General features: G+C 36.2%; 1 protein-coding gene across 1 annotated transcript in view; it reads right to left on the reverse strand.

Annotated features, from left to right (window-relative positions):
• The window catches only part of FGF14 (fibroblast growth factor 14), a 139,628-nt gene that overhangs the window by 101,038 nt on the left and 26,200 nt on the right, over nt 1–12,390 (reverse strand). The window contains exons 2-3 of the mRNA XM_058184762.1: nt 5,476–5,586; nt 3,356–3,459 (exon numbers count right to left, since the gene is read on the reverse strand). Coding sequence (XP_058040745.1) covers nt 3,356–3,459; nt 5,476–5,586 — 215 coding nt within the window. The remainder of the gene's footprint in view (nt 1–3,355; nt 3,460–5,475; nt 5,587–12,390) is intronic.

Here is a 12,390-nt window from a genome sequence, read left to right on the forward strand (position 1 = left end):
AGGAAATGGCAGGCACTGCTGAAAAATGGTGTTTATGTCTGTATCATTAAACAGAGGAGATATAAGCATATATCATACATCATATACAAGCATCTACAGTGTGCACAGTGTAGAAACACACTAAACAGAAAAGTCCTGTGACCATACAACTTTAATTAGATTAACAATTATATGTTGCCATGCTCATAATCGGCCACAGGCAACCTCATCTCAAAATTAAGCAGCTATAGTTCACTGGTAGAGATGTAGATACACTTGTATCTCAGTATTCATCGTTAATTGGTTCCAGGAGATACAACAAGTATTAAAAATGAATACCAAACAAACCAACTGACTAATGCATGAGCCTTTCTTTTGGCTGGAAAGTCATGAGACAGCTGACATTAACAAGTTCTAGCTTGCACATAGAGTACCAAACAAATGACAAGTACCGGGACAAAATTTTCACATCAAAATGAGTCGAGTACCAGATTTGATGAGTTTCAAAGCAGTTGAGTAGCAAGGTGGAATTGTTATCTACATCTACATAATTAAACAGAAACTAAAGATAGAATCTAGTCAGTATTGATTTCTGCTGACCTAAAGGAAAAAGGTGAATAGAAATGTCTTTCTCCTGCTTTCTTTCTGACATTTGGACAGCATATAAGAGAACTTGGCCAAAGAAGACAAGGAGAGAGTCCCATAGTATTAGTGGAAATCCAGTATCACAATGTGGGTCCCTTGTTAAACAAGTCTGTCTTTGATTTCAGCATTGTCATGGGTGCCCACAGATAGCAGGGTAAATATTTGTAATATTAAGCCTGCTTTGGTCATCTCAGTATGATCTAGATATGAAATTGGGACTGAGGGTGCAACCCTACTAGTTTTTCTAAGCCTCTCTGTGAATTTTGTGTCTTGGAGGCATTGTTTTGCAATGGTTCTGATCAGAGGTGGGCTTCACATAATTTAACAATTGGTTCGACTAGTGCAGAACCAAAAGTGTGAGCATGCGCACACAGCTTCCAAGCTTGCACGCAACTTCAAACACACGACGATTTCATGCGCACAGCTTCCAGCACACCTTTTCAGGCAGCCACAGTGAGCAGAGCAGGCGAGGCGTGGAAATCAACTGGGCTGCGTGGGTGGTGCGAGCGAGCGAGAGAGTGAGATATATAGGATGGGATAGCACCGGGGCGGGTGGGCAGTCCCAGCCAGTGGTCAGAACTATCGCTACAAGTGAACCGGTCTGAACCAGCAGCAGCCCACCTCTGGTTTTGACCATTTTCGTCAAGACATACCCAGAAGCAGGGGTGGGATTCAGCCGGTTCGGACAAGTTCACGTGAACCAGTAGCTCTAATGATCAGCTGTGAGCAAACAGGTTCACTCCGACAATCAACTGGACCCTCCAGCTCCTGTGCTACCAACCTATATTTCCTTTGTTTGAAGCCCAGCTGATAGGCGCAGCAGAGCGGATTGCCGCGCCTCAGCTGTTTTACTCACTGGGGCTGCAGTAGAAGGTAAATTTTAGAGCTGTTTTCAAATGCATTGCGCACACGGGGCGCACGTGTTTGGTGCATGTGCCAGCAAAGCGAGAATATGCACATGAAGCGCACGCTCAGCCAACTGGTTGTTACACTGGTTGAATCCCACCACTGACCAGAAGTTGTGCTGGAGGAACACTATTCAACAACTTGATTGTTGATTTATAGTATTCTTCAGAGATCTTTCTTGCCCTATCTACTGCTACATGAAACTGCTAAGAGCTTTAGAGTAGATTACAAACAGTAGACTGATAAGATTAGCTCTACTCTTCTCAGTCATCAAACCCCAAAGCAGCAATTAGTACTTTTGCATACTGATTAATTTTTATAATGGGGCTGGGTGAAAATAAGCTGAAATTAAATGCCGATAAGAAAAGGTAAGAGAAAACTAGACTTGGAGGTTGAGGTGAAATATATCTGGCATAGGCTTGCACATCCCTGGAAAGAGCAGATTCACAGTTTAGGAGTTTCTCTTGATCTTCAGTTGTTATCAGATTTGCTAGTAATAGTTGTGATGAGTGCATTTGCATGCGTATGGCTAATGTGCCAACTGTGACCTTTCCTGAGCCAATCAGACAGTGATAATTATCCATGCCTTGATTATAACATCTTGATTTCAGGATTATCCTAAAATTGCTCTAACTTGGCAACTACAATGGTCAAGCTGCTAAATGATATGAGGAACAGAGAATACAGTACAATGAAAGATTGTATCACTGGTTGTTTACTGTTAATTTAAGGTGCTGGTGTTGACTTTTAAAAGAATATAAGTCTTGCTCTTCAACGATGACCTCAAAACAAAATGGCCCCATTCTTATTCATCTAATAATATATGGAAGAAAACCCTCTCTTCTATTACTTCTTACTTGGGGAAGTCATTCCCCACTCTCCCAGGACTAAAAAAAAACATATTTCTGGCTCATCATTAATATCACTGTTAATTGATTTTAATGATAGTGATTTCAATGATTTCAATTCTACTAATCATATACTTCTTTTGAAATGATTGTAAGTAGTCTTGAATGTTTATATAAACAGAAAAGTGGCATGTACATTTACTAGTCAATAAAATAAATAAAACCTCACATTCTGTTTCGAAGAGGAAAAGGTATAGCATACAATATACACTTAATACGGATACCAACATAATAAATCACAGTAAATAGTCTTTTGTACAGAGGTGGGCCCCATGTAATTTAACAACCAGTTCGCTCCAGCATCAAAAATGTGAGCGCATGCGCACCGCCTTCTGTGGATGCATGTGGCCTTCCACGCATGGGCTTTGCTCCCGTGCACTTACACACATGCATGCAGCTTAAAAAACGCAGCTAAATAGGATGGCTTTGCATCGCAGATCACAACTACTGGTCTGCCCGAACTGGTCCAAACCGGCTGAATCCCACCCCTGCTTTTGTATTTAAAAATTACTATTTCACCGTATTTCCAAACTGAAAACTATACAATTATTAATCATTTATTCTGTTGAAAATATTGAAATCACCCTATGTACTGATATAGATTAGAATCTTATTGATTTCAGTAGAAGAAATAATCATGTGAATATATATCTCTTCCACTAAAAACAATGTTATTGCAATATAGTTTAGTTTGCCTTAATTTGCCTCCTGTGTATCAAAACAGATTTTCGTATCCTAGTCATGACCTTCCATTTTTACCTGATTAAAATAATAAAGCAGAATAATAAAATATCAAACTTTTAAAATAAAAGTGCATCATTTGCATTTATGTTGTCTTTCCTGTAAGAATCCCAAGACAATTTTCTATGATAGAATTGGATTTACTTTATAACCAACAGCTATGATACATTACTTACTGATGTATAAAGGAATCCTTCTCCATTTAGGGCTATATACAAGCCTGTTTTTACACCCTGGATAGCAACAACTCGAAGTCCCACTGGTATGAGGTTGAACAATGCTGTAAAAATAAAGAAGATCTATCACAGGGAAGCAAAGTCATCGAAGACATGAATGGAATAATATTGCTGACATAATAAGCATAGCTTATAGCATTTTATATACACTATTCATCATGATAGATAAAATAGGTAATAACTGAAAACCCATTTACAGTAATGGGAGCAGTGTTCATAAAACCTGCAACACCAGCTGGAGGCCACTCTTCTGAACTGAACATGAACACCAACACCACCCGTCCCCATTTTTGCTCATTGAAGTCTTTCCAGGCACTATTCAGATTTTTGTTTTCTTTGTTGAAGAGGAAGAGTTGGAGAAAGTTTAAGAACAACACTTGAGCAATTAAAAAAGATACTGCAAAAAATTGTCCATTCTTACACTAAGCCATGGCTTACTCAATGGTCATGAGGTTCACACATTCATTGAACTACACCATAGCCATTTACAGTACATTGGCTTCTTGTGCAAACCCAGGTCAGATTTTGACTCTGAATATATTATAAGAGAACAATAAAACAACAAAGTTCAAATATATTCTTAGACTAGCGCAGAAAGCTTTATGTTATCTTTAAATACATTTGTATTCTGGTCATATTCTGGTTCAATTACTCTTAGTTTCATGTATGGAAATAATGTAGAGAACAAACAATGTGGTACAGCCATTCATCACATACATAAAATAATTTCTCCATCTTCGCAACCCATCTGATGCCTCTGCTTAGTGGCTCACAGCAGACCTCCAAATGCAATTCAAGTTGGCAGTTGTTGCCTATAAAGCCCTTCATGGCTCACAAACAAGTTATTTGTGGGACTGTCTGTCTCTAGATCTTTCTGCCATTCTATATGCTCCAGCAGAATGGGCACCCTGCCAAGCCTCTTCTTGAGTTAATGCCATCAGGAGAGATTTACGAGAGGTACCTTTTCTTTTGTGACACCTGTTCTGTGGAAACACCTCCCCTTAAAAATCTGATCCTGACACTCTTCGAAGACCTGGCTGTTCCCTTGGGCTTTAGGCCAAGAGGTTAGATAAATTGAGAGGTGGAGGACATAGTGGTGTACCCTGACTTTGTAGTTGTTGTCTTTGATGATTCTAGCTTGTTTCAGTGCTGAGAATATTGTATTGTTTTTATTACTGTATGGCACTCAGAGTTGCATTTTTACGAGTTGAGTAGGTACATAAATCCATAAATAAATGAATAAATTTATCTAGGCTGAACCCGCTACATTTGAATGTGGATATCAATCCTAATATTCAGAAATACTATATTCACAAATATATTAAGCATATGAAAAAGCTGAGAAAAGGGGCCTAAAATAAACCTTAGAAATAAGGGGAACATGTCTTTTATAGACAAGTAATCAAAATATTTGGTATAGATTGTCTTGCTTGAGCAGGGAGTTGACTAGAAGATCTCCAAGGTCCCTTCCAACTCTGTTATTCTGAGATGTTGATAATGTAGTGTGATCATTCTATCCATGGTGATTCTTAGGTAGTAATTTTTCTTTAAGTGATTTCAAACCACCGTAACAAAATCTTCCTTAATTAGATTTTAGCAAAGACTGCTGATGAAGAAAGCAGTATTTAAATAATTCAATCTGAGGGAATGTTTTCTGGAGTGTTTTTTACAGGATTTTTCCACTTTTTGGCAGATAGGAGTAGAGCACTCACTAGCCCAGGGCTGTCAAGCTCACATCATCATGGCAGTGTCATGTGATGTATCGGGACTTTCCCCCCCTTTGGTAAACCAGGAATGGGTGTGGCCAGTGACACAGCCCACAGCCCACAAGTTTGACATCCCTGCACTAGCCTTACTCAAGGATTGCGATGAGGTAGGAGAGCTCTTCATTTTCTGAGGACATCAGCAGGCATGAAACAGAGGCATGATTTTAAAAATGACATATCAGGAACCATAAAAAAAAAATCAGGAACCATCTGAATGATGGATATTCATTTTGGAATGGTTAACTCTGCATTTTGTGTGTGTCAAGGTAATGAATAGTTTCTTAGAGCACTTACTAGAATTAGTGCTGTCATCCTTGGTTCCATCGAGACTTCCATCTGGGTGCATTTGCAAGTAGTAGCCTTGCCTGCAATATAACCTGGTCACTATGCCCTTGAGCTGGGGATCTGAAAAGACAAACATATATTGTCACTAGTTACAATACCTAAGATATCTCTATATCTTTCTTTCAGAAATAAAGTACATTAGAACCAGGTGTCCTCGTCATTAGGTACACCTGACCAGGAAATCAACTCCCCAGGAAGACTAAAACTACTTTTACTGAGGTTGGCTATAAGCTTTCAAGTCTCATTGTTTTTATACATCAGCAATTTAGAGCGCTGCTTCTGAATGTTATCTTGTTATCTGAACTTAAAAACATTTCACCTCTTTTTGCCTAGGTAATGCTTCCTGAATATTTCCAACAAGTTTCATTATTTATATATCTGCCTAATTTATAGAGCTGTCCATCTAACAAGCGTTATTATCTTCTTTCATCTCTACACATGGCTATCCTTAAGGCCTGCTTTTCAGCTAGTATCAGCAAATAGCTAATGCAATTTTAGCTCCAAGATAATAGCAATGAAATGGGAAAAACAGTGTTTTATCATGAAAGGTTATTTGGCCATTAAAAAAACCTTCCACTACAGTTTTTTCAGTACCTCAATCTTCTATCAGCTGATTACTAATATCCTGTGAGTTGTCAATGGCTTCAGATGAAAAATTACAATAATTTCATGAACATTTTTCTTATCCTATTATGAGGTGGGTTTTTTTATGTTGAGGTGCACTATGTAGGTTTTTGCACACTCGGTTCATCTCTGTATAGAAAAACATCACAGTAATATCTTATTCTGCTGCCCAATAGAATTGAAAGAAAATTAGCTACTTTTTGGTGAAAATGTTTACACTGAAAGCACACAGAACTCATTAGCTGGATCTTTGCTTCATGAGATATGACAAAGTCTAATACTGGGAAACATACTTAGCAATAAAAAAGACTTATGAAATAGAAATACAGAAATACTGGGGGGAGGGGGAAAAATCTTAACATTAAAATAGAAATGTTGCTTTTTCAAACAGAGGCTGTTTACCCATTTACTGATCTCCATTTCCTAATACAAAGTTAATTCTCACCCTTAACAGCACCTGTTACAGTGCATCAGCTCTTGTTCAAATCCTGTTACTTGTAGGAAATGCGCAGCAGTACATCATATATGTTTTTAAACTCTTGCATCAAAATTAAACTAAATGCAATGCATCCTGACATTTTTTACCTAAAGATAACTTTTTTTCCAAATTCCTACCCTTGATCTGGAACATTCTTCAAGTACTTCTAAAAATTAAACTTAGTAGAGCGTATTACAATAGGGTTAGTATAAGTTGAAAATGCTAATAATTAAGATCATGCAATTACTGAACAAAAATACAATTTTCTTTCCCTAGTTTCCATTATTCATTCGTAAATGTGGTCTCATTTGAATCAAGTTTGATTTCTGACCTTTTCATGAACAGACACATGTCAATTTCTTAATAGTAATACAGAAATAGTTTTCCTTTCTTTCTAGTCTACTGCCTGGTATTTCTTGGTGTTTCCCATTGAAGTACCAATTAGATCTGGCTTAGTTTTTCAAGGCCAAACATGGCCAGTTAAGTGCTTAATTTGTTAACAAAGGTACCATTGGGTAAGTTGATTAGTTAATAATGAACACAGTTTTACCAAAGAACATTAAATATTAAATGTTTTCCTCTCCCATTTCCATCAAAATCAATGTCCAAAAAATTAACAATAAATTAAACCCACTCAAAACACCATTAAGGTCAACTTCATGAAGCTTAAACTTAACAGACAGTTGACATCACAATTTGATAACTGTCTTTTGTATTAGAATGAAGTCAGAATGTAATACCAAGTGTACTTTAATCTGGTGGGTTTTTCCCCAAATGTTCTCTGAACTTAATGGACGCTCAGTGCTTGGACCACTCAGGCTTACTGCTAAGTTGCAATTGCTTGTTGATCTAAGAGCCGTGGTAGTGCAGTGGTTAGAATGTAGTATGGCAGGCTAATTCTACTGGCTGCTGACTGCCAGCAGTTCGGCAGTTCAAGTCTCACTGGCTCAAGGTTGACTCTGCCTTTCATCCTTCCGAAGTCGGTAAAATAAAGACCCAGATTGTTCGGGGCAACATGCTGACTTTGTAAATCACTTAAAGCACTGTGAAGTGGTATATAAGTCTAAGTGCTATTGCTACTGCTAACTGGCATTCCTGCTCTGGTAAACTCTAGATTTTTAAACTCGATGGACATTTTAAACTCAATGGACATTATCTTACAGATGACCCCCACCCTGTTAAAGACCTTGGAGTCTTTATATCCAATGATCTTAGTGCCAAAGCCCACTGCAACTACATCGCAAAAAGTCTTTAAGAGTTGTAAACCTAATCTTACGTAGCTTCTTCTCCAGAAACACTACACTGCTAACCAGAGCTTATAAAACATTTGATAGACCAATTCTTGAATACAGCTCGCCTGTCTGGAACCCATAGCACATTTCAGACATCAATGCAATTGAACGTGTCCAGAAATATTTTACAAGAAGAGTTCTCCACTCCTCTGAATACAACAAAATATCTTATGCCACCAGACCTGAAATCTTGAATTTAGAAAACTTAGAACTCCGCCGCCTTCGACAAGATCTGTGTTTAACTCAAAGAATCATCTATTGCAATGTCCTTCCTGTTGAAGACTACTTCAGCTTCAATCATAACAATACAAGAGCAAACAATAGATTTAAACTCAATGTTAACCGTTTCAATCTTGATTGCAGAAAATACGACTTCTGTAACAGAGTTATTAGTGCTCGGAACACTAACTGACTCTGTGGTCTCTTCTCAAAATCCCCAAATCTTTAACCAAAAACTGTCTACTATTGACCTCACCCCATTCCTAAGAGGTCTATAAGGGGCGTGCATAAGAGCACAAACGTGCCTACCGTTCCTGTCCTATTGTTTCCTTTCATTATATCCAATTAATATAGTTATTACATACTTATGCTCATATATATGCTCATATATTATATAGTTATTTTCATGCTTATGCTTATATATACTGTTGTGATTAATTAATTAGTTAATTAATTAATTTTAAAATAACTCCCACAATCAAGAATGAAATTATGAATACAATAAATCACCACTTATCCCACTCAGGAGCCATATCAGCTTATAGGTTAAAATTTTATTTTAAAAATTGACAGCTTGTGCATACTTAACAGGGAAGAAGCTAGGACTTTAGAATAATTGTGGTATACATTATGTAGTCAGTAGGAAAAGCCTCGTTGTGATAGTAAAAGTTCACACATAATATTTGAATCAGTCCTTGGTTTCCGTTTGAAAATACAATGCTTTTATGATACAAATTTGCTCAAATAGTTAAGTAGTTATTAAAAGGACTTACCAGATAAAGTGCCAGATTTATATTCTATAGAATTTGGTTCAAATTCTATCATAGTCTTGCTCATAGGACACAAAAATTACTCTGTTACAAATGAAATTGTCTTACCATAACAGACTATTACTCCATCTGGAGTATTCAATCCATTCATTCAATCCATCCATTCAATACTTACTGATAACATTCTCTAAAATTAGAGACATCAGAGTGTTTCCTAACAATTTCTGTAGATTCCAGAGAATGAACCCATCACTTTTACATGCAAAACATATGCTAACCTTATCAAAAATACCTTTAAATTGTAGCGGCTAAAGATTTATTCAGAAAATATGTTTGTTTGAGAGCAAGCTTAAGAAGATTCTACTTTTCTGCAAATGTTATAAACAAGATTTAGCAAAATAAAGTGTAATTCCATTGTGTCTCATCATTTACATGCAACCAAGACTGCAAATGATGACCTTCAAAAAGTAATTTAACATAGTGAGTTTATTTTTAAACTCTTCTATTTTGGAATATTTAACAAAAATATGATAAAGTGTGTGCTACAGAAATACGTTTATGGCTCTTCTCATCTTCTTACCCTGTGCTTGATATATCTTAGGCATCTAAGTTAGACTAGTTAGGAAATAGATACCAAGTAATTCTATAACTCTATTGATACAGGCTGATATATCAGAACCTTGAAAGCTTTTTTTCCCCAACTGTTTCTCGACAACACGGGTGCAAACTACCTGCATCATGTCGCCATCATGTGATGTATCGTGATTTTTTCCCCTTTGTGGAGCGGGGGTGGGTGTGGCCTGCACATGATGCATCTGGCCCGCAGACCCTCAGTTTGGCCCCCCTGCTCTGCAATATACATATAACAGCAGTGTGTGTGACTGTGTATGTTTCTTTATGTATGAGTCAGAAACTTCGTGAAATAGAAGGATATTTCAAATCTAAAACTTGGGAGAAAATTTTGACTTCATAATTAAATATCCAAATATCTTAGTAAACACAAAATTATACAGAAGAGGTATAGATTCCATGACTTTGGTAGTTTATTTAATAATTGATATATATTTTCATAATATACATTTTATAAGAAAATTATTTAAAAAGTATACTTACTGAGTAGAATAGTATAGTAGAACTGACAGCTAGTTTTTATGTTATGTGAGTTAAAAACATGTTGACAAATGGTGTTTACAAAAATGTATGTACTTGCTTGTTGTACCAGCCCATACAGGGACAACATATAATGTCAACCTCAGTGGCACTATCTGTATTATTTTTTCTGACCACTTCTAATAAGAAACACAAAATATTCTGTAGATTTCTAGCAAAGATACAATTAACAAGTGACTTAAAATCTCCATTACTCAGGGAAGTAAGTGATTCTAAAACTGTCATGCATGGACTGATCTTCCATGAAAATCAAACCATGTAATTCATTTTAATTCAGTCACCTCCAAAAGGGCAAAGATATGGAAGAATGACAGATTCACTTATCACCTTGTTTATAAATTGTACAGAATCTTAACCAATCTGCATTAATATGATTACTAATTTAGAAGCATATGTACACCAGTTGATTACATTTCTTCTGGCTAAAATAGAACCACAAATAATAAAAGATATCCATATACAATAATGTCTATAACTGAGAAAAAATAATTAGGCATATTCATTCTTTATATTGTAATTGCCATCAAACTGATCTAATGTTTGCCTATATCATTCAATTTCATACAACTTCTCATAAATTAAGGCTTTTATCTCAAAACTATGAGAATTAAAGTGACTTAAAGTTGGGCAAGCTAGAAAACAACACATTTTCCCACCTGGAAATTCTAGCTATACAATAGGAATGAATGCAATTCATTTAGCTACCCTATTTCAGAAGAAATCCCTTTAGAATTTTAATTTCTAAAACACCTGGGAAAATTCAATCAAAATCAAATGTCCCAGATCAGTGATTTTCCACCTGTGGTCCATGGACCCTGGGGGAGGGGGCGCAATGTTGTCACAGAGGGCCACAAAGGCTTAAAGAAATTTTATGATTTAAATCTTATGTTAAGTCTTGGTGGTCCATGGTCATAAAAGTTATTTAAAGAGGATCTGCAAAGAAGAAAAGGTTGAGAACCACTGTCCTAGATCATCCATGAAGAGTTCAGAAGGGGCAGTTGTAGATAGCACTTAATTTGCAAGCTAAGTACAACATTCTGAAAAACAGCCAATTTTGTATTGTTATACACAGGAAGCATCTTTTATAATACAGAGTGGCAGGGTTTCTTAACTTACTATTAACTTCATTTAGTCATTGCCAGAATGCATAAAGAGTACATGAGATGAAGTGATATATTCCTTCTGGTTGGATATGCAAAAGCATCACTTCAAAATGCTGTTAGCATACACTGTGTGTGGTTCTTCTTCTTGTTAATGTGTGAATTGCACAAAATATGGAAATGAACCACTTGATTACCTGCATATCATTTAACATTTGCATGTATTGACAGACTGAAATAGAACTGCCATACAGAAAGGGAAAAAAATATGACACAGCCAATGTTCCGGCAAAAAAAGGAATCCATCTATCTTCCAAATTGTTTAGCCAGCAGTTTGCAATATATATCTTACACAATAATTATACAACAAATATGGTCAATATTTATTTCTAAGGTGTGGTGTGTGCCAAACTAAGTCTTTCCCAGACTATTGTACATGATATTTTGGCAGTGCACACCCATTCTTCATTTCCTTCTGCTATTCCTATAAATAATTTGGCAATGTTGAATTGCCAAATTCAACAAATACTGTGTTATGATTTTTAAATCTACAAATAGGGTAAGTAATTTCAGTTCAGTAACATACCTTTTTACACAGAGTTGCTGTCGTGGGGAAAATAGGAAGAAGGAATATTAGGAATGTTTGCTGCCTTGAGTTATTTATAAACATAAAAGGTAGGATAAAACTAAAACAAATGAATGAATAAAGTATTTGTCCTTTTCATGATAACAATTGAATGTTGCTCAAATGAAGCTCAGATAGTATCAATGACTCCACGGTTCAATCCTGAGCTACATATCTTCTCTTCTACCTGAACAATTGTGTTATCATGAAGAAGAAACGTTCAAGTTTTCACTTTAAACAATACTTAAATTTTTCCACTTTCTTTTTCATAAAGAGAGATTGCAGAATTTATTGTTCCTAAGTTTATCCCAAGGTCTGCAGCTCAACAAGCTTCTGCTTTCTCGCTGCTAAATCTTTTTGTCTGACACATTGAAATCTAGAGTGACCCAGAAAAGACATCTGGTCTTTTGGATCTAAAGCAAAAAGATATTGAACTGCTAAAAATGAGTATAATTTTTTTAGGAATCATAATGATGGGAGTTTCTAAGACACTTCAAGTTTATACTTACAACCTCCAACCAGTTTATCAGAAAACCTGATCTTATTTAGATCAGTTTGTGTAATAAAAAAGAAATGAATATTCTTC

Source organism: Ahaetulla prasina, chromosome 5 (genome assembly GCF_028640845.1).
Source record: "Ahaetulla prasina isolate Xishuangbanna chromosome 5, ASM2864084v1, whole genome shotgun sequence".
Taxonomy (NCBI): Eukaryota; Metazoa; Chordata; class Lepidosauria; order Squamata; family Colubridae; genus Ahaetulla; species Ahaetulla prasina.